General features: G+C 38.8%; 1 protein-coding gene across 2 annotated transcripts in view; it reads right to left on the bottom strand.

Moving 5' to 3' along the window:
- The window catches only part of USP6NL (USP6 N-terminal like), a 140,516-nt gene that overhangs the window by 25,645 nt on the left and 90,124 nt on the right, over positions 1-24,747 (bottom strand). Inside the window, exons 5-10 of one of the 2 annotated variants that reach the window (XM_019656991.1) lie at positions 22,347-22,427; positions 13,545-13,652; positions 7,724-7,833; positions 5,523-5,571; positions 3,735-3,855; positions 92-186 (exon numbers count right to left, since the gene is read on the bottom strand). In XM_019656991.1, the coding sequence (XP_019512536.1) occupies positions 92-186; positions 3,735-3,855; positions 5,523-5,571; positions 7,724-7,833; positions 13,545-13,652; positions 22,347-22,427 (564 nt within the window). Of the gene's footprint in view, positions 1-91; positions 187-3,734; positions 3,856-5,522; positions 5,572-7,723; positions 7,834-8,276; positions 8,368-13,544; positions 13,653-22,346; positions 22,428-24,747 lie in introns of those variants that run through there. The other variant, XM_019656992.1, reaches the window with a different exon arrangement.

The raw sequence follows: 24,747 nt of genomic DNA, 5'->3' as shown, positions 1-24,747 counted from the left end.
ATTAGGCGATTGAGACCGAAGGCTGCACTCAATTCCCCTAGTTTTTTATTCTTGGTATACGAGGGGGTAAGTCAGTGCCACATCTACCTACCAAGTGCTGCTTAAGCTTGGACAGAAATTTATTCAGTATTTTTTCATGATGTTCTTGAAACCTCAAGAGTTTAGGAAAACCATGGACAAAAAAGCCTAGAATACAAACATAAAAATAATATTTCATAAACAATATCAACAAAAATCCCTATCTTAAAATGCAACGTATTTCTTTGATTTTTAACTGTCAACAACAAACAAATCCAGTAGTTAACCAAAATATTTTTCCTCCCCACCAAAAACATAATTGTAGATAAGCTTTGGTTAATGTAGCCTAGTATTCTAAAGATTTTCTGTAACCTTCTACAAATATAAAAGAGGATAGAATATTTCTGAATTAAAAGGAAAACTAAGAAGCTAAGGAAAAATAAAAACTGAAAGCATTTATTAAGATTATATGTTCTCTTAAAGTATTGGGCCATATCTTAAATATGTCAATTTTTATAAGTTATTCTAATCTTGATTTTTTGTCATTTTGTTTTACTATTAGTACATCACATAACAAACATTTTATTACTTTTCTCAGGCTTACTCTAACAATTTCATTAGTATCATACTTCCAAAGTTTTTAACATTTTTTTAATATGTTCTATAAGTGATATTTAACATCAGCTAAAATGTACTAGCACTATATGATCACTGTTGCATCAAAAATTATATTCTATCCCCACTGATTATACAATATAATATATAAATAAGATTTCTATTGTAGATGGTAACCAATTCTAAATGGTCAGTTATTATTAATTTTGTGCATTTAACTCATGGAACTTTATATCTATTTTTATTCACAAGTTTCCTTTCAGATATTCTACACAATCCATTAAAAGGACATATACTCAGTGGCTTTATCATTTCTCTAGATTAGTATTTAACAATCTGGTTTCTATGTAACTTTAAAAGATGTTAATAGATGTTCTGTGTTTATAAAAAGAATCCAGGGGAAATGCTGTATGTTATACATACCCTTCCTTGGGTATGAGCTTCTTAACATTATTAAGTTGTTTTATAGACTAAAGAAACTAATTTTTAATTAACTCAGTCTCGCAAACTTATATGATTTTGGATTTCATTTTTTCTCCACAAAACAGCTGTTTCCAAAAGGTGAAACTATGTTCCACTGAGAACCCAAGGAACACACTAGTTGTAAATATTGCTTTATCATCTTTGGGGAAGGACTGTTTCTTAACTAATTCTCAGTTTTCTAAAGTGTGTGAAAAATTTCCAGAGACAGAGTTTCTATTCCTCCTCTAGTAATATTTTCCAGTGAAATGATTTCATAAAAATAATTCCAGGGGCCGGCCGAGTGGCACACTGGTTAAGAGTCGGCTTGGGAGTGCTGGCTCTGAGCAGCAGGGCCCCGGTTCGGATCCCACATGAGGGCCAGTGATGCTACGCCCTCTACAGCTAAGATGGTGAACAACAGCTCAACCTGGAGCTGGGCTGCTGTGAGTCGCCAGTGACGGCATAGGCTGCAGTGGGGCTGGCCGGCAGTTGGCATGCGCTTTGTGAGCAGCTGTCCAGTGGCCGGCGAGGGACTGCCTCACCCGGGAAGAGCGCAATGATAATACCAACATGGGTCATTGAAGCGGCCTCCTCCATAACTAGACTGAAGAACCTAAGGACAGCAACTTGTCTGTTCCCCTCCCCCAATTTCCCAATAAAATCTTTAAAAAAAAATTCCATATCTCTCTGTGCCACTTTCATGGTCAATTTGAGAGGAACGTGAATTAGAAGAATGTCAAGAAAAAAGTGTGATTTTGAAAGAAGCAATGCCCTTCAGCAGTAAATACTAGCTTAAGGCTGCTAAGATACCTAATATGTATTTCTTCACTTTTCAGTGATAGCCCAGACTTATTAGATATTTTAAATCTTATTTTCTTCAGCCCTCACTTTATTCTATACATTTGTAAGTGATACATACCACTTTTATATAGGAAATGCAAAGAACTGAGGTAAGCTTTACTTCTAAAATTTCATAAGCAGACCTAGAAACAAATATCTCTAAGTACAAATTTACCCCTAGTAATGACCAAAATTGCACTGTAGATGTTAGGGCAGTAAAATTAACATTAATTTATAGATTAGACTGGTGACAATAATTGCTGAAAGTAAGTTATCAGATATGTTTAAAGGAAAAGACTTTCCTAAAACCGGGCAGTCTGCCACATAATTACGTACTACTTAAACTGTCATATTCCATTGTACTTCGACATACATCAGCAGCACTAATGGTAAAGCAAAATAAGGACTGATATGAGGCAGAGTTTTTATTATTATTTTTTTTATAAATGTTTGTTTTTTTTAATTGAGGAACAGTGTTTTTTTCCAGGACCCATCAGCTCCTAGTAAAGTAGTTGTTTCAATCTAGTTGTGTAGGGCGCATCTCAGTGGCCCCTGTGGGGATCGAACCAGCAACCGTGGTGTTAAGAGCATTGCACTCTAACCCACTGAGCTAAGCAGCTGCTCCCAGAGTTACTTTTTAAGATGCCTTTTTAAATGATACTGTCTATTATAATGGCAGTTCGATATAATGTGTCTTTCTTTGGGAGTCTATGGGGTACAAATTGTTCAGAAACAGTTATGCAGCAGTATTTACTAAAAAAACTTTTTACAAGGAACACTGAGACAGCCAAATGCAAACACACACAAGTGTGCACACACATACCACACACACAAAATATCCCCACAAAAACCACATGGTAAGATTGTGAGATTTAATCAACTATGGACTATAGGAGGTCATAATTTGAAAATGTTAAAATATCACTTTTTGTGGTTCCCCACCACATAAAGTTTAAATTATTCACAAACAGACCTTAGATGATCTGTTCCTAGAGTGATTAGTATTGAATTTTGTTTTTAATTTGGTACTATAATATGATGGCACTGGGAAAATAATTTTGCATTATACAGACAAATGTCACTGTATTTCCAAGACAAGTTGCAATCCAAGCTCTCTAAAATAAAGTTTATTGCATATGCTTGGCAAATATAATACGGAAAAGGTTATTAAAAACAATCTTCTAACTTGAAAACAAAACATTATGCAAGTTTTGAAATATTAAATAATAAAGTGCCCAGAGGAGTTAACAGCCTTTCATGTACAATGGAATCGATTTTACGGCTGAAAGAACTAAAACACACACTTGCAATACAAAACTACTTAATGATTCAGTACCTGTTCTTTAAATACTGTGTTATTTCTCAATTAATATTCTTTGACAAAGAGTTATACATTACAATATCCAATCAACAATAAACATTTCACTGAAATGATAACTGCATGACTGTCTAAAAGTTTTAATCAAAAGGTTATCTTTTATTTCTCCCAATAATAGTTTTTCCTAAATTCCTCCAAACCTAGTCTCTTCTAACTCACAGGCAAGTAAGGAAAGAATTTTTAAATGCCAAAAGCATATTGTAGGGTAAACACAAAGGGCTATAAATGCGAACAGAAAAATTTAGAAAAGTTCAATTAAGAATGAAATAAGAAATTATTAACAAAGACTAATCACTGAACGAGCCCCGAGATATGAAGTTTTTGTACTGAGCTCTATCAAGCATCTTCCATAGTCTGTGTTTCATGTACCTTTCTTCTCCCCCTTGCTTATTGTTTATGATAAACTCTGGGGTTTTCCTACCATGCATGGCGTGTTTGGGGCCTGAGAAGAGTTTGACCAGGGCCCAGAAGGCGTCTTCTTCATTCATATACATAAGGAGCAAAGCCGTGATCTGGCTCATCCCCTGACAATATCCAACTTCCTATGGAGTAAATGAGAACAAAGAAACCAGGACTTTAGATCAAATTACATGCATATGCACATACCCAAACTGACCCGTAAAATTATCACAGAATGCCTAACCACATTATTTAATGAGCAATTCTGTAGAAAACAGTACAATCTGTATACCATTGAGCCACTCACTCACTATAAAATAAAACTGTGTTCAAGAATAAATGTAGAGGTGTGGACAGAGTCTACACCTACATGTATATTTTTATTGTCCCCTGTCCCATACTGTTATACCCTCTGTCAAGAGAGCTAATAGCTGCTGTTTCTTTTTTATGTGTGATTCTCAGCCCAAAATACCTCTTCTTTGCTCAGATGCTGGCAAATCTCTCTCCTATAGGCCCCAATTCCTTGTCTGGTCTCCTCTCGGTTCTGGGCCTTTATGTAGACGCTTGGGTACACCGATCCACTCCCCCCATAGTCTCCGTGTATAAGGTGGCCTTAGGAATACATGGTGGAGCCACATGAACCAAAGCTGATGGAGCAGAAGAGGACACCTGACCCCAGGGAACCAATGAACAGCCTGCACTGACTAATCACAAACTCTCTAGGAAATGTGAACAAAGCCAGGGACTATCAGACGGTGTGCACTTGAACAGAACATGGCACGATTCATGTTCTAGAGATCACAGTAAGGCTACGGGCGCAGTTTTAGCCATGGAAACAGTGATAAGTAGGCAAAGAAAGCAATCTGGAGAGAGAAACAGTGGAATAAGCAGTCACAGCAATAATCAGAGTCAACATGTGGCCCCAGAATGGAAGCGACAAAATGGTAGTTCCTTTCGCTGATGGCGTCTCACTTGCCAGGTCCAACTCCATTGAGGCCCAGCTTCTGCTTCATTTCTGTGAGAAGGTCCTTGAATAAACTCCTTCTTAACTTGCCCTAGTTCGAGAATTTCTGTCCCTTGTAACTTAAAGGTTTTAATTACAATGGAAAGCACATAATCCAAGGTTCAAGGCTGTCCTCCCTGGAACCTACCTAGTCAACAAGCACTTATCTAACATCCAAATTAGGTTCAACCCTAACTGACCCTTCCCCAAATTATCATCTCCCCCAGAATGATGAATGTTCCATGACCAGAAAGGTTAGTTTTAGCCTGCTCTCAGGGCTATCAAGTAGGCACAAGTGGTATCCTGGTGTCACCTCAATGAATGGATAAAATGTAACTCTGAGTCAAGCAAAAATTAATCTAGCCACCAACTTCCTGTGCTTCTCGCCCTGCTGGTTCCCAATCCTAGTTGCTTAAAATAAAAACAAAACAGGCCTTTTGAGCCACTCTTTTTGCTCAGGCCCACTCCTACCCCTTGGGAGTGTACTTTTCCTCTAATAAACTGCTCTTTCACCACTTAAAAAACAAAACAAAACAGGAGAATAATAAAACAAGCAGTCTGGAGAAGGGAAAGTGAGATTTGCTGGCGTGCCGTGGTCTTCCCACTCCAGCCCCCTCTGCTCTAAGGCCCAGGGTTACAACAGGTGCCTTGCAGAGGCCCACAGAGCACACGAGACAGCGGTGCCATCCAGGCCTGAGGTGAGGAAATGCGGCCCAAAGGGCCGTGGTAGGAAGGGAGTGCTGAAAGGTTCCTCCGACTCCTCAGGAGACAACTCAAAGAGCTGTGGGCAGGCAGGCTCCGACTTACCGTATTATAAATAGAATATGCAGCAAGAACATGGAATAGAGATTGTTGCCTAGAGAAAAGAAAATTTACATTAACACAACTCAGTTATTTCACACATTTTTAAAAATAAAAAATTAAAAAAAAATGAACAGGTAGACTGAAAATAAATTATCCAGATACAATTGCTATTATAATAAAAAAATGATACCAAGCTCGAATTTAACCAATACTCTAAATTTGAGGCTAGATAACATTCACTTTCATAGAAAGGATTTATACCAAAATCATAAAGGGCTTCACAATTACTTAAATCTGTTGGCCTCTGGGGTTTAGCTTCTTTCTCACAGGAGCAGCTGGCTTGACAGAATGGTGGAACGGGCTTTGGGAGCCTGTCACAGTGCCCGCTGGGTACAGTACCCAGCAGGTCTGAGCAGCGCCCCCAGGAGGCTGTGCGTGTCCATCAGCCTCCAATAGATGCGGCTGTCTCTCCCATAGCTGGGAGGCAGGGGTGGAAAGGGAGAGGCCCCACCCACTGTTACCCAGGGTACTCCACTAGCAAATGCTTCTTTCCCGGAACCCATGGACGTACTTAGCTCCAAAGAGATATGCTTCTACTAGGAGACACAGGCATTCTACTGAACTGGAAGTGAGGCTGCCACCGGCCACTTTGGGCTCCTCATGTCTGAATCAGCAGGCAAAGAAGGAGGTGACAGTACTTGCTGGGTGACGGACCCTGATACTCAGGAGTAAGTGAGCTGCCACTACACAATGGATGTGAGGAAGAGAATGTCTAAAATACAGGAGAACATTCAGGGTGCCTCTTAGTTACTACCAAACCCTGTGATGGAAGTCAATGGAAAACCACAACAATCTAGTTCAGGCAGGACTGCTAATGGTGCAGACCCCTTAGGAATAAAGGTGTAGCTCACCCACCCCACCAGGTAGAGAACCACAACCAGCTGAGGGCAAATGGAACATGGAATGGGTAGTGGAGAGGGAGCAGCAAGCCAGCTACGACCACATGCCCAGTCGCAGAAATGATGACTATAAACATTATGAGTATAAACAGTACTTCCTTACTTTGGTATATGTATACATGTTAAAAACATTGTATTTTCTTCCTTCTCTTTTCCCTTACCATCTTACATAAGCTGCATTGATAATAATTAACTTTGCAGCATAGTAATTAAGTTGTATGATATCAAAGCAGAAGCGTGAACATCACCCAAAGATTGGGACATCACCCAAAGATGTGGGGAAAGGGTTAACACGTTTTCAGTCATAGGCAGAGCAGCTGTATCAAGTTGTGTGAAGCATGACTTTGTTATACTTTAGAAGTTAAATTGACCAGGGTGGACTGTGAAGGTCAGCTTTATTTGTCAACTTGGCTAGGCTACAATACCCAATTATTCATGCACTAATCTAGGTGTTGCTGTAAAGAAGGTATTTTGTACATGCAATTACAATCCTTAATCAGTTGACTTTAAGTAGGGGAGGTCACCCTAGATAGCCTGGGCAGGCCTGATTCTGTGAAAAGGGTGAAGAGCAGAGAGTTATGGCTTCCTTAAAGAAATCCCTCCTGTGGGCAACAGCTTCAGCTCCTGCCCGAGTCCCAGTCTGCCCCTCCAGGTGGCCTGCCCTGTGACCTCAGGCTTACCTGGTCAGCCCCCACCACTGTGTAAGCCAATTCTTCTCAATAATTCTTAATAGCTATCTCTTACCGGTTTCTGTTTTTCTGGTTGAATCCTAACCACTACAGAGGTCAGCAAAACTGTACCTTTCATTCATAAACTCTCATAGTCATTTCATTCATTCATTCCCCGCCCCCCTTATTTTAGTTTCATCTATGCCAGGGATCAAGGTCACAGATATTATTTATCGCTGACATGGTTCTCGAAAAGCAACACAATCTCTAATTTCTTTTCTAAGACTTTAAAAAGAAGTACCTACTATATTTTTAAGAATTCCCAAATCATAATATGACTCTCTACCAATTTTATAGCACCAAGTCTGTCAAAATTTTAAAAATTTAAGTTAAATTAGGACCTAAGTTTCACACAACATGGACCAACTGACCTTCAAAAGCTTAAACCTTAGGACCTCAGTCAAAATTATAGTCTATGCAAGACATTCTAAACACTCACATTTTGAATTAATAAAGGCTTGGATACAGACTATTTACAAATGCTATTTACACTGCATAAACATGAAACTTTACTTACTTAACACCGTATCTGTCTCTAAACATAATATGGTCCCTAAATGTACGGTTGACATCAAGGTCTATTTGTCTGATATCAGGTGAACAGCCCCGTGCTCTGTGTTTTAATTTCTGAAGAGGAAAAAGAGGGGGAGAAAGCACATTGTTATGAAAATCAGTTGAAGAGTCTATGACAAATAGTGAAATAATTCTCATTGATAAAGTTCCTTTGGTTTAGGGAAACCATTCCCATGGTTCAGACATGAAAACAATAAGGCGCACCATGAAAGGAGTTTTCCCTCATCCATGCCCGTCTCTCCTACTCCCTCCTCCTTCCACCTCTTTGCCCTCCTATCCTGTCAGCAGAGGTAGATTTTAACTTTGGATAGGGAACGTTTCGCAACGTGCAGCGCTGTGACTAGGTAAAAGCTCTTCACGGCTGTGCCAAGCGGCCCACTGCGCCTTCTTTTTTCTTCCCAGCACAATATTTCCATTTTCCTTGGAGCTGATCACTGCATTATTGCTTGGTTTGCTTGTTTTCTACACAGTTGTCACTGACTGAATCCCAAACTCACTTTCAGTTGCATAAGTCCCCTCTGACAATGTTCAGATAGAAGGGGTATTCTCCCAGTTTCAGTTTTTTGCAGACATCACTCCCAGAGCTCTCTGGACTGCTCGGGTCTGGGCAGCTGCACAGCTGGTGTCTTCGGGGCGTCCCTTCACCATCTGCTGGGCTGCCCTTTGTTTGGGTCCCCTGTTTCCTGCATCTCATTCTTCTTTCCTGGTTTACTCCCTTGTTCTGGAGGAGCACATCCTCCGGTAGCCCCTGTGAAAAGGTGTATGGAAGATACATTTTTTTTTTGAAACTTTGAATGTCTGATAGCTACCTTCTTTCTTAACTATTTGGTTATTTTGAATTTTAAGTTGGAAAATATTTTTGGTCCAAAGGCACTGCCTTTGCTGTCTTCTAGTTTCCAGGGTTGCCATTCTCATTCTTGCTTCTTTATATGATGTCTGCTTTGTCTCTAGAAGCTTGTGGGAGTTTCTTTCTCCATGTCTGAAACTTCACATTTCTGTGCTTAGTATGGATCTGTTTTTATCCACAGGGTTGGGCATTTAATGGATCTTTTCAATCTTAAAACGCATACATCTCTCAGTTCTGAGAAATTTTCTTTAATAACTCCTTTGTTGATTTCTGCAGCCTCCCCTCCCACATCCTCCCACCCCCACCCCACAATTTCTCTTTCTGGAACTCTTATTGTTACCGTGTGGTATCTGCTGGGCTGTCACTTAATTTTCTCTTATTTTCTCTACTATTGTCCATCTCTTGGACTTTACGATCTACTCTCTGGAAAATTCTTTAATTGTTATTTTCAAGCCCTCCTCTAGGATCTTTCTTTTCTATTATCATTTTTATATTCATAAGCTCTTTGTTGCTCTCAAATGTTCCTTTTTATAGCATTCTATACTTGTTTTATGGATGCAATATCTATTTTATTCCTCTGAAGATATTAGTGATAGTATTTTTTAAGTTTTCTCCTTTTGCCATAGTCTGTTTCTTACAAGTTGCTTTTTTCCATTTGTTCTCCTTTGTCCTTCGTGTTAGCTGCTTCCCTCAAATGAATAGTGACTTCATTGTCTGCTTATAATTAAAAGCAGGACACTAAGAAGCTGGTGGAAAGCTCTGGGTGCAGAGGTGGGGCTTCGCAGCTGTGTCTTCACTGGCTGGGCAGTTTCACTGGGGTCCCCCTGAAGTCAGTGTCTTTGGGTTTATTTTCTTAGGTTGGTCAAATTCCCGGAGAAGGCTCTTCTGATCTGCCGAAGTTCTGGGAGCTGCGTGGAGGAAAAGGCTGGAATGCCCCAAATTCAGGACACTCGATTCCTGTGTGCTTTTATTCCAGCAGCCCCACCCTCAGCTTTGTCTGTGTTCCCTTGGCGAGGGAGGAGGGGATACACAACCCTGTCTGCCCTCTCCAAACAGTAAACCTCCAGTCTCCTGCCATGGTTGGGGAGGGGCTTAGGGGTTCCAACTGCTTCTGCAACAGCCTATCAACCACTTCTGTTTGTAGCCTCACTTCCACCTCCAGAGGTACCTGCAATTGGCAATTACTAAGTCTGTTGGAGATTTTGAAATATAAAATCAGGTGCTTCTCCAATTTCTCACTGCCAGCTTATGATTAGTTTTCTCGAGTTCGATAAGATTACTAAATGTCTGAGTTCCAGGATCCAAAAATTGGCAGCAGTTATCTCATCTCCTATTTTCTATTCCTCATGGGTTTGCCTTTTAAAACACCCTCTGCTGTCAATTTAGTGGCATTTCAGAGCGAAGGGGCACTAAATGAAAATGTTTAATCTCCCATGTTTAACCAGATGGGAAATCAAAATTTATATTAATTTATACTTAACCATGCTTAAGTATAATTAAGCATATGTTTTACTGACTCATTTACCATGTGCTGGTAATACATATTTCTGCTAAAATCAATTCCAAATAAATATATAAGAACATAACTGTTAATTCCTGACTTAAGCTAAAAGTGAAAAGAAGGCTATCAGGGATATGTGTATGTTAAACGTTTTGTGAGTATGTGTATTTTTGTGTTTTGAGATAGAGCTCAGAGAAGGGCAGTTTCTATAGCATTTTAAAACATAAAGAGTAACCACAGTGCACTTCAGTGTTCTGAAGACAGAGGAAGATATTTATAGTATGGTACTGAAATCATACAACCACCAAATTGTATGCTATTTCTGATATATGTTGGCCAGAAGACATTACAAAAATTTAGCTTTAAAAATAATAATCTTTATATATTTGTTCTTTAAATATCTGGGGGAAAAAGATAATGGGTAAATAAAGAGGTTCAAGGGCCGGCCGAGCGGCGCGATGGTTGAGAACTCGCTTGGGATGCCAGAGGGCCCCGGTTCGGATCCCACATATGAGGGCCAGTGACACTGCCCTCTACAGCTAAGATGCTGAACAACAGCTCAACCTGGAGCTGGGCTGCTGTGAGTTGCTGACGACGGCATAGGCTGCAGTCCCTGTGGCAGTGGGTTGCCGTGGGCTACCGTATGTAGCCAGCAGCCAGCGTGAGCGGCTAGCAGCCGCAGTGAGCGGCCGTCCAGAAGCCGGCGACTGATCTGCCTCGCCAGGGAAGAGCGCAATGATGGTGCCAACTTGGGCCAGTGAAGCAACGTCCTCCACAACTAGACTGAAGAACAAAAAGACAGCAACTTGTCTGTTCCCCTTCCCCCAATTCCCCAGCACTGTTCCCATCCCCCCAATTACCCAATAAAAAAAAAAATCTTTAAAAAAAAAAAAAAAAGAATTAAAAAATAAAATAAAATAAAGAGGTTCAATTATTGTTCTACAGGCTTCCTGGTAAAACATAAGATGTTGAAACACAGAAAGAAAATGTTTGACAAGACATGATAAAATATGATTTAAAATAAAATTTAGTTGAAAGGGAGAAAAACACCCAAACATCTATAATATCACCTTCTCTAGAAGACAAGAAAATCTGACATAAAAATAACCTCATGACAGAAACAAAGCCCAGTTAAGTCAATAAAAAATAATAGGTCAGAAAGATTATTTATGCCCTAGAATGTTTACAAGCTAATGTGCAGCTTACCAGAAAGCAAGCATATTTCTTATCTCAATGAAAGGAGGTTAGCCACTTCTACAGTTATCTCCGAGACTGGGTGGGTTGAGATCCATGAGTGTCACAATAATATAAGAGTAAACGTCTTATTTAAAAGAAAAAGGATCTAATGAACCTATAAAGCGGAGGGCAGAAGTACTGTGGAAAGCATTTAGATGACAAATTGGCGCTGTGGGTTTGGCCTACAAGATTATTAAGCCCCACTAAGGCTGTAGGTGAGGCATTACCACATACATGATGTATCACTGAGCGCAAGAGAGACAAATTACCGAGATACAATGAGAAGAACAGGAGAACAGATAACAAGACCAGATCAGGAGTCAGGACAACCGGACGATCTGAGAAAAAAAGTTAGTAGAGTAAGAAAAGGTAGTTTCAGTCTTACTAAACTTCCAACTTGAGGAAAACAATTTATATCATTTTTGCAAAAGGAGAGTAAAAAAGAGTGACCAGGAAAGGAAGACTTGGTTAAATAATGATGCTGAGGGAAACTCAAATAGTAAAAATAATGTTTATGATAGTGTTGAAAATTATAAGCTCGAAAGTCTTAGTGGCAATGTCATTTCTCTTGCTGTTATTGTATGATTGACTTTTACTAAACGGTTCTCTCACATTAACCAGTCTCTGGGAAAAAATTGTATTCTGTGTAGACCTGATTTGGAAATAGAGACTTTGCAGATGTAATCAAATTAAGATGAGGTCAGACTGGGTAAGGGTGGACCTTAAATCTAATTACGGGTGTCCTTATAAGGCGAGACGCAGAGACTCGAGACACCCTGGGAAGAGGCCATGTGAAGACAGAGGCAGAGACCAGAGTGAAGCCGCTCCAAGCCAAGGAATGCCAAGGAACGCCAAGGATGGCTGGCAACACGAGCAGCTAGGAAGAGGTGAGGAAAGGTTCTTTCCCAGAGCCCTGAGAGAGAACCTGGCCCTGCCGACACCTTGATTTCAGACTCGATCCTCCACAACTGTGAGAAAATACATTTCTGTTGTTTTAAGCCAGCAGTTTGTGGTACTTTGTTATGTCAGCCCTAGGAAATAAATACAGCATGCTAAATAGAAGTAATTCACTTCTTTTATTAAACAAATATTTACTGAGTCTCTCCCACAGGCCAGGTACACTTACAAGTGGCTGGGGTTATATTTTATATATGCTCCCTCAGACATCATTTTCAACACTGGCTGTACAACTATGACACTAAAAGAAATTTTTAATCAACAGTCTAAAATAATTTGAAACTCTACAATACTGAGACATAAACTCATTGTGTAGGATCCAATCAGCTAATTTTAAAAAATCTTTTAGTCATATAAAATGATTATGTCTTTAAATTAAGCAGTATTTATTACCTTTAATCTTAATTTTACATATATATAAAAAAGAAAAGAAAAGATTCAAAGAGCATTCCAATGCCCCTTTTATAATTGAAATTGGGTTTAAATTATAAAATTTTTTTCTTTTTTTCATTTACTCTATTTTAATTTATTCTACTTATATACATTTTCTGAGGAACATATTTCAAAATGATTTTTAGATGTTTCTCTTTTCAAAGGTTAATATAAAATTTAAATTCAGAAGGGATATAGATGAAATGATAAAGAAGTAAATTTAATGCATTAGCTAATTTAAGGAACACATTACTGATCATTGGGTCACAATTTAACTTTTTATTAATAAATAATAAAATCTAGAGATACCCTAATAGTCTTCAGGAAAAATTCTTCTTTTTCACACTTACAAGATAATAGTCAATCATATATAGGCAGTTGTCAGATAAATTGAATTCTGCTATTATTTCCCCATAAACTCTAAAAGTGACAATGTAAATCTCTATATTAATACTACATTGCAAACAAGCAGCTACAATCAGCTCTTAGTCAATTTTTCTTACAAATATTCCCCAATATTGATTGATTATTTCAAGTATTTGAAAAGCACTTGATGTTTACTGATTGATACTGAAAATAACATTTTCACTGAAGTATTTGTTTGAAATTTAGGAAGTAGACTGCAATAAACAGAACAATCAAGGAAACAGCTAATAGGCCTATAAAACCCAATGTAATATCATTTTAATATACTTTCAAATGATGGTATGAATATCTTACATCACCTTGAAAGCTAAAAGAAGTGAATTTTCCTTTTGAATACTAAAATAACAGGCTGGCACAGATACTCACACTATAAAGGTCCCTTGTTTCTTCTTTCATTTTAGGGATCTCAAGAAGCAGGGCCCAGACTTCACCTCGGAGCTGGAGTGGGACCCCTTTGTAAATTCTCCTATGAAACTTATTAAAAGAAACATAAATTGAAGTTATGAACGGACAAAAGCTTAGACTGGTCCCTTAAATCAAACTATTAATAGTTGTTAAGTCTTTTATTTTCAAAGTATCCATGATAATTAATTGACACATTTTAACATGGCACATGTGGATCCTATCATCTCTATTTTTCAGATCCTAACAGACATAAATGCAGAAAGGGTAAAATAAGTAAGAAACTGTTAAATATGCCGGGTATATTGGTAATTACAAAGGTGTTCCCTAAATGGCAGGAAAGCACAATCAGTGCTCTTTTTAAGTTTCGAACATCTGATTTACACATTCCCTGTTGATATAATTGACTAGCTACACACTTTCTTCCTTTTAATCCATACACCTGAAAGGCTCCAAATAACAAAAGGATGCCTTGTGCCTAAAGTGTCTGCATGAATGTGAAGATTCCTACCTAACCCCTCATTTTCCCACCACCTTCTCTCTGGGGCTCTCTAGCAAGCTCATAATCTCGGTTAATTCCATCCACAATCTTCAATTCTCTCCCCCTCCCCCACCCCCCAATCCCTCTTCCTTCTCCTGTTTTCAATTCTTGATAGTTTCTTCAGGAAAATCTTTGTGCTTTTCTTAATGACACTGACAGTATCTGATGAGACTAAAATAGTGGTAAATCTCCATCAAGAAGGAATGCCAACCTTTTGAATGAAGTTAGCCACAAAACGTCAGTATCACCAACTCTTTGGGTACTTCAAAGTATACCGCTAATGCTCTAAGGATCTTAAGACTCAATATACTTCTCCATCTTCTTGTAACTGTATCTTTTTCCTCAAGGTTAATTACTCAAAATAACATACAAGCCTATTATCCTCAATACAAAGTTTGAATAAAACTTCAAAACTTAAAAAGTAAATGTCCAAACAAGGAAATGATTAAACAAATTATGGCAGAAACCTTAAGGAGTGAGATAAAGATAGGTACATAATTACCTTTATGATCAAAATAATAGATTTAAATAGTATGGCTAAAAATAATATAAGATGCAAGTTCTAATAACTGAAATGTTGGTGAACTATGAACTAATAAGCAGAGCTTCAACCTCTACCCCTATATTACTGAGATTTTTAAATGCTTTAGCAACTCAGTCATGATGTAGCTTAAGAAACTGGTTATACAGTTTAAAATGAGTGACACTGTAGAACAACTTTTATTGTGAAACAAGTGAATACTGTGAAGATGATTCAATTAGATAATTACATATACAATTTCAGCTTTGTTCTTTTGGTATAAACATAATATGCCTCAAATTTTAAATTTCAGCAGATAGTAATGAAAACCATAGAAATTTTAACTCCCGCAGTAGCTCTAACTGGAAGAATAAATACAGAAAGGCTTTGTGTAAACCAGACTCTGCGCCCTACAACATTTCCCATGTACTAAACATTTACCACCATTAATTGCAAACTGAGTATAGTAAAAAAGCAAAAGACTTATTTCCTAAAGAAAGTTTTGCATCTATATTCACATCAAAATTATAATAAACTGTACTTTTAAAAGGGATATCAACCACTAAAAGTAACTTCAAATTATCTCTTAAATTTCTAGACTGAAGGTGCTATACTGTAAGCATCTGATATGAATATCAGGAAGTGTAGAAATGATGGCAAATGTGAAAAGTGAAATTTTAATAGTCAAGTAGAATATGATGGCAGGTAAACAGATTAACTTTGATGGACTTGACTCCCCATTAAACTGAGATTTTTCAATGAGTAAAACAAGAGCTCTAACATGTATTTGTTAAACTATATTACTTGGAAAGACTTTTTACATTACTTTATTATTTTTATTCAATTCTGCACTCAACAATTGTACATCAATTACTGTCTATTATTTATCCTAAAGTTTACTTTAGGTTTAAGGTAAAAACACTCATCAGATTGCCATGATTATTTGGGAAGAAATAACAGAGAAATTTCAGGGAGAAATAAAAAATTAATGGTCCCAGTGCTACTCCAGGGCTAAAATGAAAGATTAGGCACATATAGAAAAGGCTGAAAAAGAAACATTGATAGATTGTCACTATCATTAGCAATAGTAACAGTTAAAATCGACTTTTACAGAGCATTTACTATGTGCAGGAATCTACTTTAAGCTGTTTACAGATATTTATCTCATTTAATCATATCAACAACTCCATGAGATGTTATTATCCCAATTTTATAGATATTGAAAGTGCATCACAGAGCAACTGAATAACTTGTCAAAAGCCACACATAAGATGTTATTGGTTAGTAAAATATACTGACTCTACATTTTATAAAAAACAAAGACTATCTTTCCAAGATCATGGTTTATATGGTATCCATTGTTCTGATCAATTGGACTTACTAAAACATATGAACAGGAAAATATTAAGGAAATTCAAGAGCAAAAAGCATTAAAATCATGATAATAAAACTGTATCTAAAACGTAAAAGAATATAAAAAGGATGAAACTGGAATTCAAGCTGTGAGAGGTAATGAAATGAAACATGTACACAAAGGTACATATAGAAGAAAATAATTAAATTATGAAACCCTAAAATAAGTATTTAAGTTCTGCTTATTGTTTTTCAAATACTTGCTGTTACATGACAGGCTAACTTATTAGGGTTATATATCTTTTCTCACAAATTTTCAACTATCATAAAAATTTTGTAAAACAAAGTAAGAATTATAACAAAGCACAACAGTTATAATAAAATTTGCTTATTCTCCAGAAGAGCAGTCCAGTTTACGTTTGTCAAGAATCTTTCAATTGACAAAGCAGTGCGTCCTATTTTCTATAACAACTCAGAAAACCAAGGTACAGAGAAGTGGCTTGCTAAGGTCGAAGACTTCCATCTTCTTACTCCTACCTTCTGCCAAACACACTTCCTCCTGGAGAGCACAGCTTTATCAAAGCAGCAGAATTTATCAGTAGAAGATAGTTGGTTGCCCCAACTCCTAAATGAACATCATTCATTCATTCACTCATTCTAGAAAGAAACTTTTGCAATGACTGTCTACTTTGTGGCCAACACCTATTAGGTACTATGGTTACAAACGTGAAAAAATTCTGTGGAGCTCATAGTGTAGTGGGAAAAATACATATATAAGCAGACACTTACAGCATAAACAGATAACCCTTTATTAAAGTCCCATACACTAACTGCTGTCAGAGCTGAGCATCCCAGCCTGATGGAGAAGTGGTGATGGAGATAGACTCCCTAGAGGCAGGCCAGGGTGGTGGAAGGAGAATGGTAGGCACTACACTGTCCAGGTCTGCAGGAGTGACATCAGGGGGCGGTTAGCCCCTATGTGGCTTTCCATGGGGAACCAGAAAACACTGAGGGATAAAGGTGTTGGAGTGAGGGGTGAGTCTGCTGTAGTGGTCACTGTTTATTGGTCCAACACAGTAACTCTCATCCTGAGACTGTATTAGAGATCCTATGATAGAGGAAGGAAGAAGTGAGTTCAGCATGACAGGAAAGATTTCCTTCAGAGAAGACGATAATAAACTGAATACTGAAGGCTATGTAGGGATTTGCCAGGAAGGGGCAATGAAAGTGGGGATGAGGGTGAAGGTAATAATGATGAATTAAATGTAGTGACAATGTTACTAACAGCTACGCTAACATTTTTCTGGTTATAGGAGCCGACATATCTGTTTCTAGATGAATTTATCCTGTGTAATATCACCTTTCTAAAAAGGTCAGTACTATTATCATCATCCCTATGTTACGGATGAGAAAATTAAGATGTAGAAAGGTTAACTAATGAGCTCCAAGTCATACAACCAATGAACTATATGGAAGAAGTGAAATTCAGATAGTCTGACCTCAGAGACCAAGGTCTTAACAACCATGTTATAGAACTACTATATGTTGGATTTTAATATCATTTTCATATTCCAATTTAAAAAGTATTACCTTTAAAATTCTGTCATAATTTTATCAATATGATAGATAAAATCTTTAAGAAAAAAATTAAAAAGGTGGCCTGGAATCTACCTTTGGCTCCAGTATCTTTGTTCACTTGCTGATAAAATCAAGCAATCTATTTCAGTCACATAGGTACATTTAAAAATCCATCAGCTAAAATAAAAAAAGAATTCCATGAACAAACCCAATGTTTGCAATACCTCTTTCAAACCTGAGTGATTCTGAAACAGTGGTCAGTGGGCTAGTCCATGTCATCAGGGCTGCCAGCGAATAAACATGTCAGCCCAGTGAGCCTGGCTCAGCTCGGTGGGACCTTCCCCCCTGCAGCGTACGCCACGGAACTCGGAGGGGCTGCTGCTCGCTCCTCACTGCCTCCCCATTTTCCTTCATCGTCCCTTCTCCACTGGCTTCTTCGTCTCTGCCTCCAAATGGGCACGAGACTCCCGAGTTGGATCTGACAAAGTTCTAAGCCATCCACAGGCCCTCCTGCTTCTTCTAGCTGCCATTCTGTCTCCCTCTGACCCCTTACTGACAAACAACAAAAGGGAAGGCGAGCATAAAAGGTATGGTATAAGCCCTAGAGTCTGGACATAGGATCTCCTGTTTGTCACTAAGCTGGGTGACCTTGGAAATTTTATTTCTAACTGTGGTGCCTCCATTTCCTGGTAGTAAAATAAAATGTTGGTGAATATGAGCACATTCAGCTATTTGACCAAGAAAAAACTAGATGTTTCTGTAGTAGGTACTTTGCTGTGACCTGGCTTAAACACAATTACATCATGACTAGTTAAATGATAATGGTCTCCACTTCACAGAGATAACTTCATCTAATTGACTATGTTTTAAATTTTTTTTTTTTAATTGGGGAATTGGGGGGATGGGAACAGTGCTGGGGGATTGGGAAGGGGAACAGACAAGTTGCTGTCGTTTTGCTCTTCAATCTAGCTGTGGAGGATGTTGCTTCACTTGCCCAAGTTGGCACCATCATTGCGCTCTTCCCTGGAGAGGCAGATCAGCCGCCGGCTTCTGGACGGCCGCTCACTGCGGCGGCTGGCCGCTCACGCTGGCTGCTGGCTACACACGGTAGCCCATGGCAATCCACTGCCACAGGGGCTGCAGCCCACGCCGTCGCCAGCGACCCACGGCAGCCCAGCTCCAGGTCGAGCTGCCGCCCAGCATGCCAGCTGTGGAGGGCAGCGTTCACTGGCCCTCATATGTGGGATCCGAACCGGGGCCCTCTGGCATCCCAAGCGAGTTCTCAACCATCGCGCCACTCGGCCGGCCCTAATTGACTATGTTTTTAAAATGCACTACTACCGTCCATAGGGGGCAGTCACTGTGAGCACACACAGGTGACACAAACAGCCTTCATGGAAACTTTATGTCATTAAAGTTTGTATTCTAAAAATCCAAATATTCTCTACGAGGACTATATTTTTATTTCTAGAAATGTGTTCGTATTATTACTACGTGAGTATGAAATCTGTGGAGAGAAAACTTATACCTCCTCCTTCTGGAAGAGAAGAAAAATGTGTGCTACTTTTTTACTTCAATGCAATTTAATATTAGGTATGATTTGAGAGCAGCAATTCTTTGAGAAGGTGCTTTCTGTTTCACACCAAATTGGACCATATATCTAATAATTCTAGCATTATAGTTGTGGGAAAGTGTTTTAAAATTATACATCAAAGAAATAGTTCTGTAAAAATCTCTGTTACCGGGAACTACATTAGCCCATGCTGCTGTACAGGATAATAGCTTAGTAGAATGGCTCATTTTACAGAGGCTTCCATGCTATCATAGAGATATGTGTACTAGACGAGAACATAAAGCCACATAACTCTACAAATATTTTATTACACTGAATGTGAGATTAAAGCGTAGGTGCAATGCACTACAATTTATCCTGTAATTACCACTTGAGCAATCTTTCCACAAAGACACAAGGTAAAGTACTTGTCAACTTCAGGCCAACCTGAGAGACGGCAAAATATTAAACAAAAGCACAGGTGTGTAACTAATGTTCTACTTTGAACTGATTCCTCTTAAAAACATCTTGACTTCCAACCTAATGCTAAAACACAGATAATAAAATTGGCAACAAAAAAATCAATTCATTCCTGATGAAAATAAAATAAGAACCTAACAGACTTAAAATAAGGATACTTAGGATACTCAAAAAGAAAAGTGGCATGAGTCTTATGAGATACCCTGTGACAAAAATATTTAATATAAATGTCACGCAATTTAGGGTCCCTCTTAACAATTGCCACCACGTGTTATAATGTTAAATATAATGTTAAAGACTCTCAGGACTCCTGTAGTAAAGAAACCTTGCTGAACTATATTATTAGCTCTGATTTCCCCAACTTTATTTAACAGGAGAGCCCTTTTCTCCTGTAATAAAAAGAAACACTTACTGACTGCATACTAAGGGTCAAGCACTATTCTATGTGCTTTACATGAATTAACATTTAATCCCCAAAACAACTCTGAAAGGTAGGTGCTATTATTATCCCCATTTTACAGATGAGCAAACTAAGTCAGAAAAAGGTAAAATACCTTCCCCCAGGTTGCGCCGCTAGTAAAGTAGCAGAGACGGGGTTTAAACAGTCTGGCTCCAGCATCTGTTGCTTAACCCTAGGTCAGACAACTTCTATGTAATAACCATTAGAATCTAAAGAACTGATTTCTTTCCTTGGAATTCTTGTTTATATATCTATGCAAAAAAGGAAAAACATATATGTTACATAGGAAAAAAAGTGTAACAAAATAAACAAAATAGACAAAAATCCTAACAGTTAATTCAGTTGTGTTTCGCTGTAGGACTATGGAAGGCTTCTTTTTTTTCCTTAATATTTTTTATTGTCCAACCTTCCTTCAAAAAACTAACAGGGCTGGCCAAATGTCTCAGTTGGTTAAGAGCGCGAGCTCTGAGCAACAGGATTGCCGGTTCGATTCCCACATGGGCCAGTGAGCTGCGCCTGAGCTGAGTTGCCGCTGAGCTGCCAACAGGTGGCAGGATGGCTCAGCTGGTGAGAGCACATGCTCCTAACAAGGTTGCCGGTTCAACTCCTGCATGGGATGGTGGGCTATGCCCACCTGCAACTAAGATTGAACTCGGCACCTTGAGCTGAGCTGCCCTGAGCTGCCTACGGGCATCCGGATGGCTCAGTGGTTAGGGCGTGTGCTCTTAGCAACAAAGTTTCTGGTTAGACTCCTGTATGGGATGGTGGGCTGCGCCCCCCACAACTAAGGTTGAACACAGCACCTTGAGCTGAGTGGTCACGAGCTGCCAACGGGCGGCCAGATGACGACTGGACTTGGAGCTGATCTACCTGCGCCCTCCACAACTAAGATTGAAGGACAACAACTTGGCTGTTCCCCTTCCCCAATTCCCCAATAAAAATATCTTTAAAAAAATAAAATAAAATAACTAACAGCAATAGCTAACATTTACTGAACGCTTGCTATCTGCAAGGTGCGTGTTGAGTGCTCTCTGTGCATTTAGTCATTCACTCTCCATCCCTTCAAAATGGGTATGATTATCTCCATTTTACAGATGAGGAAGCCAAGGCTTAGAAGTCTGCAGTTCTCACAGCATGGTCCATGAGGTCACAGCTGCTCTCATAACAACACTGAGATGTCAGCTGCCTTTTCACGATGGTGACTTTTGTACTGACAGCAGGAAGCAGTGGCCGTAACACTGCCGGCACCCTGACACATGCCTTGACAGTCCCGTGCTAGTGCTCTTGTATCCCTCACTCACAGTTTAAACCCGTCAGTTTACTTCAGATGAAGCAGAAAGTATTAACTTTAGGAAATCTCTACTCCTGACTCCACGTCTTACTACTATTCTGAGATGGCCTGGGAGGTGTGCACAGAGCATTTGGCTGCGTACTCCAGCCTCATGGAAAGCACTTAGGAAACTGTCTGACTCGTGATCTGAACCAGTCACTTTTTTTGTGGAACACCTTATTACTTGAAAGAACAACCGACTAACCAACTATAAATTGTTCAGATTTGGGCATTTAACATTTTCTCAAAAGTAAATGAAGTAAGCCTGTCACTTTAAGAAAATAACTGATAACATTTGGTGCCACTAATAACATTTGACCTTTCAAGCAAAAATTAGAATTTTGGAAAACTTCCACCATCATGAACTTCACAGTTAACCGGTATTTAAAGACTTTTCTGATGAGATTGGCAGTGATGTTAATAGATGTATATTTTTCTAATTCGTTTAAAATAGCACAAACTCAATGCAGGGCAAGATTTAAGGGGAGGTTTGCTAGAAGCTTCTGGAAAAAGAGATAGCTCTTGCTTCAGAAAACGGTTTCAAAAGCCAGCCTTCTCTTTCTGAGCATGTGGGTGTGAAGCCTGGAACTCCTGCACTGATTTTGATCCCAAAGGCCAACTTCAAGGTGAAGCTGACACAACAGAAGGCAGAGGACAGAGGAGGAAACAAACTAAGTCACAGGCAACGTGGCTGAGCAGCTGAATCACATGACTCCTGAGGCCCATCCCACCTCTGGACTCCCAATACATCCTCCTAATTGCTGAAACCAGCTCGAAATGGGCATTCTGTTACAACAGAAAGGCTCCTGATTTGAGACATTGCACTAAATTAAACTAAAAAAGTTTTTTTTTAAATATGAATAAATACTCATAATGAAAAAGAAACTTTTACTGAGAAAAGCCACATTGAACTTACATAGTTTCATCAGGAAGTAACATTATTTTTAATTACCTTTTCAGTGTTCTTATATTTTTCCCATCCTTTTAGCATTTTCAACCATTTAGTAGTTCTTTCAATTTCCAGGTGCTTTTGCTGAAATAAAATTGAAATCATTGTTACTATTTGTTCAAGGCTTCTTTACTTACAAATTACAAAAAATGTCAAAGAAAATGCTGCTAAAAAAAGCACTGTTAAAAAGTTATGCTATATTAGAAAATATCCTATCTAACTTTTGAAAAGTTTGATAATTTTACATTTGTATCAATAGTATACCAGCGCTAAAGTTAAGATACACAGGAGGTGCTCCACTGGGATAGGTAAAGAGAAAGAATTGTTTCAATTTTCCAACATGCTGAAACTAATCACTGAGAACCCTGTGTATTCTACAAATTTAAGCCAAAAAGAAACTTTAAAATATTTTGACATATCTTTTATGAAGCAATAAAAACGTAATTTCAAAATTCCATTTTTCCCCCCACATTTTACTGAATTCTAGCATCTTAATGTTTTCAGTGACAGAGTTGGTTTTTTAAAGGAGAACTGGGTATTTATTGATTTGTGGCATGGTTAGTATATAATTGGCACTATGCTAGTGAAAAACTGTACAAAAATAAGTTAACAGTTGCTGCCCTAAAAAGGAAGTTCACCGTTTGCTAAGGACGACTGATGTGGAGATAGATACACACACAGCACTGTGACAGGTGCGACACAGGAACAGAAAGGGGAATCAAACCCACCAAAGATCGTCAGACAAGATGAGCCCTACGTGAAGAACTGAAGGGTTATCAGGACTTCTTTCTACTAAGTGCAATGTCGTTAAGACTATTCTAAGAAGCATCAGGAGATGTAGTTCTGGGGGTAATTCAGCACTGTAAGGAGCTAAAAAGGACAGCATCACATGAGGCTGAAAACACTGTCTTGTATGTCACCCTAAACTGGGATTTGGGGCAAAGCTGGAGAAGGGGGAAGGTGGTACAGAGAATGCTTGTTCCTCACTTCCTTGGTTGCCAAAATAAGAATATTGTTTTCCTAAGGAACTGGGCCTGCTGTCCAATCTCTTACTCACCTCTACGGTAGGAGAATGACTTACATGATTAGTAAATTTAGATTAAGAACTGGATGCACAGCCCTTGGTCCCTTTTCTCAGGGGCCCAACAACTCTCAGAAAGCACATTTATACTCCATTCTTTCAAGCAAGAAAACCCCCCCTCCCCCACCAAGCCAAGAGTCTGTGGTGACCTCTGCTGTGACCAGGTGAGTAAGTCTGTCTCTTTCTGGGGTTCAGGACCAGGACACCCACTGCTGCTGCACACCTAACCCACGTTCTCCCCTAACTACTCTGCTCCAGGAAGGCTGGGGTGTTTGCTCTTTCCCCACTGCCCAGAACAGTGCTGGGCACAGAGTGGGGGAGAGGGGGAACCTAGTTAATTATTTCATTTTCATGAGAACAAAACAGAGCAAAATGTTTTCTTCTAAGTGAGCTGAGATTCTGCTATTTTCTTTTCTGGAGGCCTCTGTAAGTGTAACAAGCATATGACTAAAAAACAAAGGAAATGGAAGACCACAGAGGAAATTGTTCTGAGGACACATTTTATGCTCAAAATGTATGCTCACTACACCTATAAGGTAAGTACAGTCATTCCCATGTAGGAAACAGAGGCACAAAGGGTCAGGCGACTTGTCCAAACTCCTGTCTATTAAATTCAGGTTTGAAGAGGGGTTCAACGGCGGGCAGGCTGACTTCAGGACCTGCACTCTTAGCCCCGTTATCTTTCGTTTCTTGCTTCCATCCTGTCCCTACCATAGTTCAGACAAACATATTCCTGGATGAAAGCAGTAGCTCCTTACTGACTGTCTTCAATCCTGCCTTAAACAGACAGATGGCAATATGCCCACCATCAACATTTTCAGGTTTAAAAAAGGCATAAAACCCCAAAGAAAATTCTGAACTAGGAAAAGATTCTCACCAATAAGAGTATTTTTACAGGATTTTTAGGCATATTCTTTAAACTCTTTAATTACTTCTTAACTCTTAATAAAAATTTTGATGGGTTTTTCATAATAAAACATGATCACTCATGAGCAAAAGATATTCTGTTATAATTCCCATTTTTCAAAAGACTAAGCATATTCTTCATTATATTATTAGTGATAAAATGTTGCAGATGGTTCCAGAAATAAGTTTAATTTTAAAACTCAGTGGGGCACTGAAATCTAATTAATGTTCCTGCTAAATGTGACTTTAGAGAAGGCCAAGCTATGAAAAATTAAGATTGATCTAAGCTGCCATTTGGTATTTTTTTTGTTCCTCTGCACTTCCTCCCCTGACTTCTGCAAAGCATAATCCTTTTCTCCACCAACAGGAAGGCACCAAATAATTCAAGCCAACCCACGAGTATAATAACACACACTT

This window comes from Hipposideros armiger, unplaced genomic scaffold (genome assembly GCF_001890085.2).
Source record: "Hipposideros armiger isolate ML-2016 unplaced genomic scaffold, ASM189008v1 scaffold_271, whole genome shotgun sequence".
Lineage (NCBI taxonomy): Eukaryota > Metazoa > Chordata > Mammalia > Chiroptera > Hipposideridae > Hipposideros > Hipposideros armiger.
This window is presented reverse-complemented; position numbering and strand designations above follow the sequence as displayed.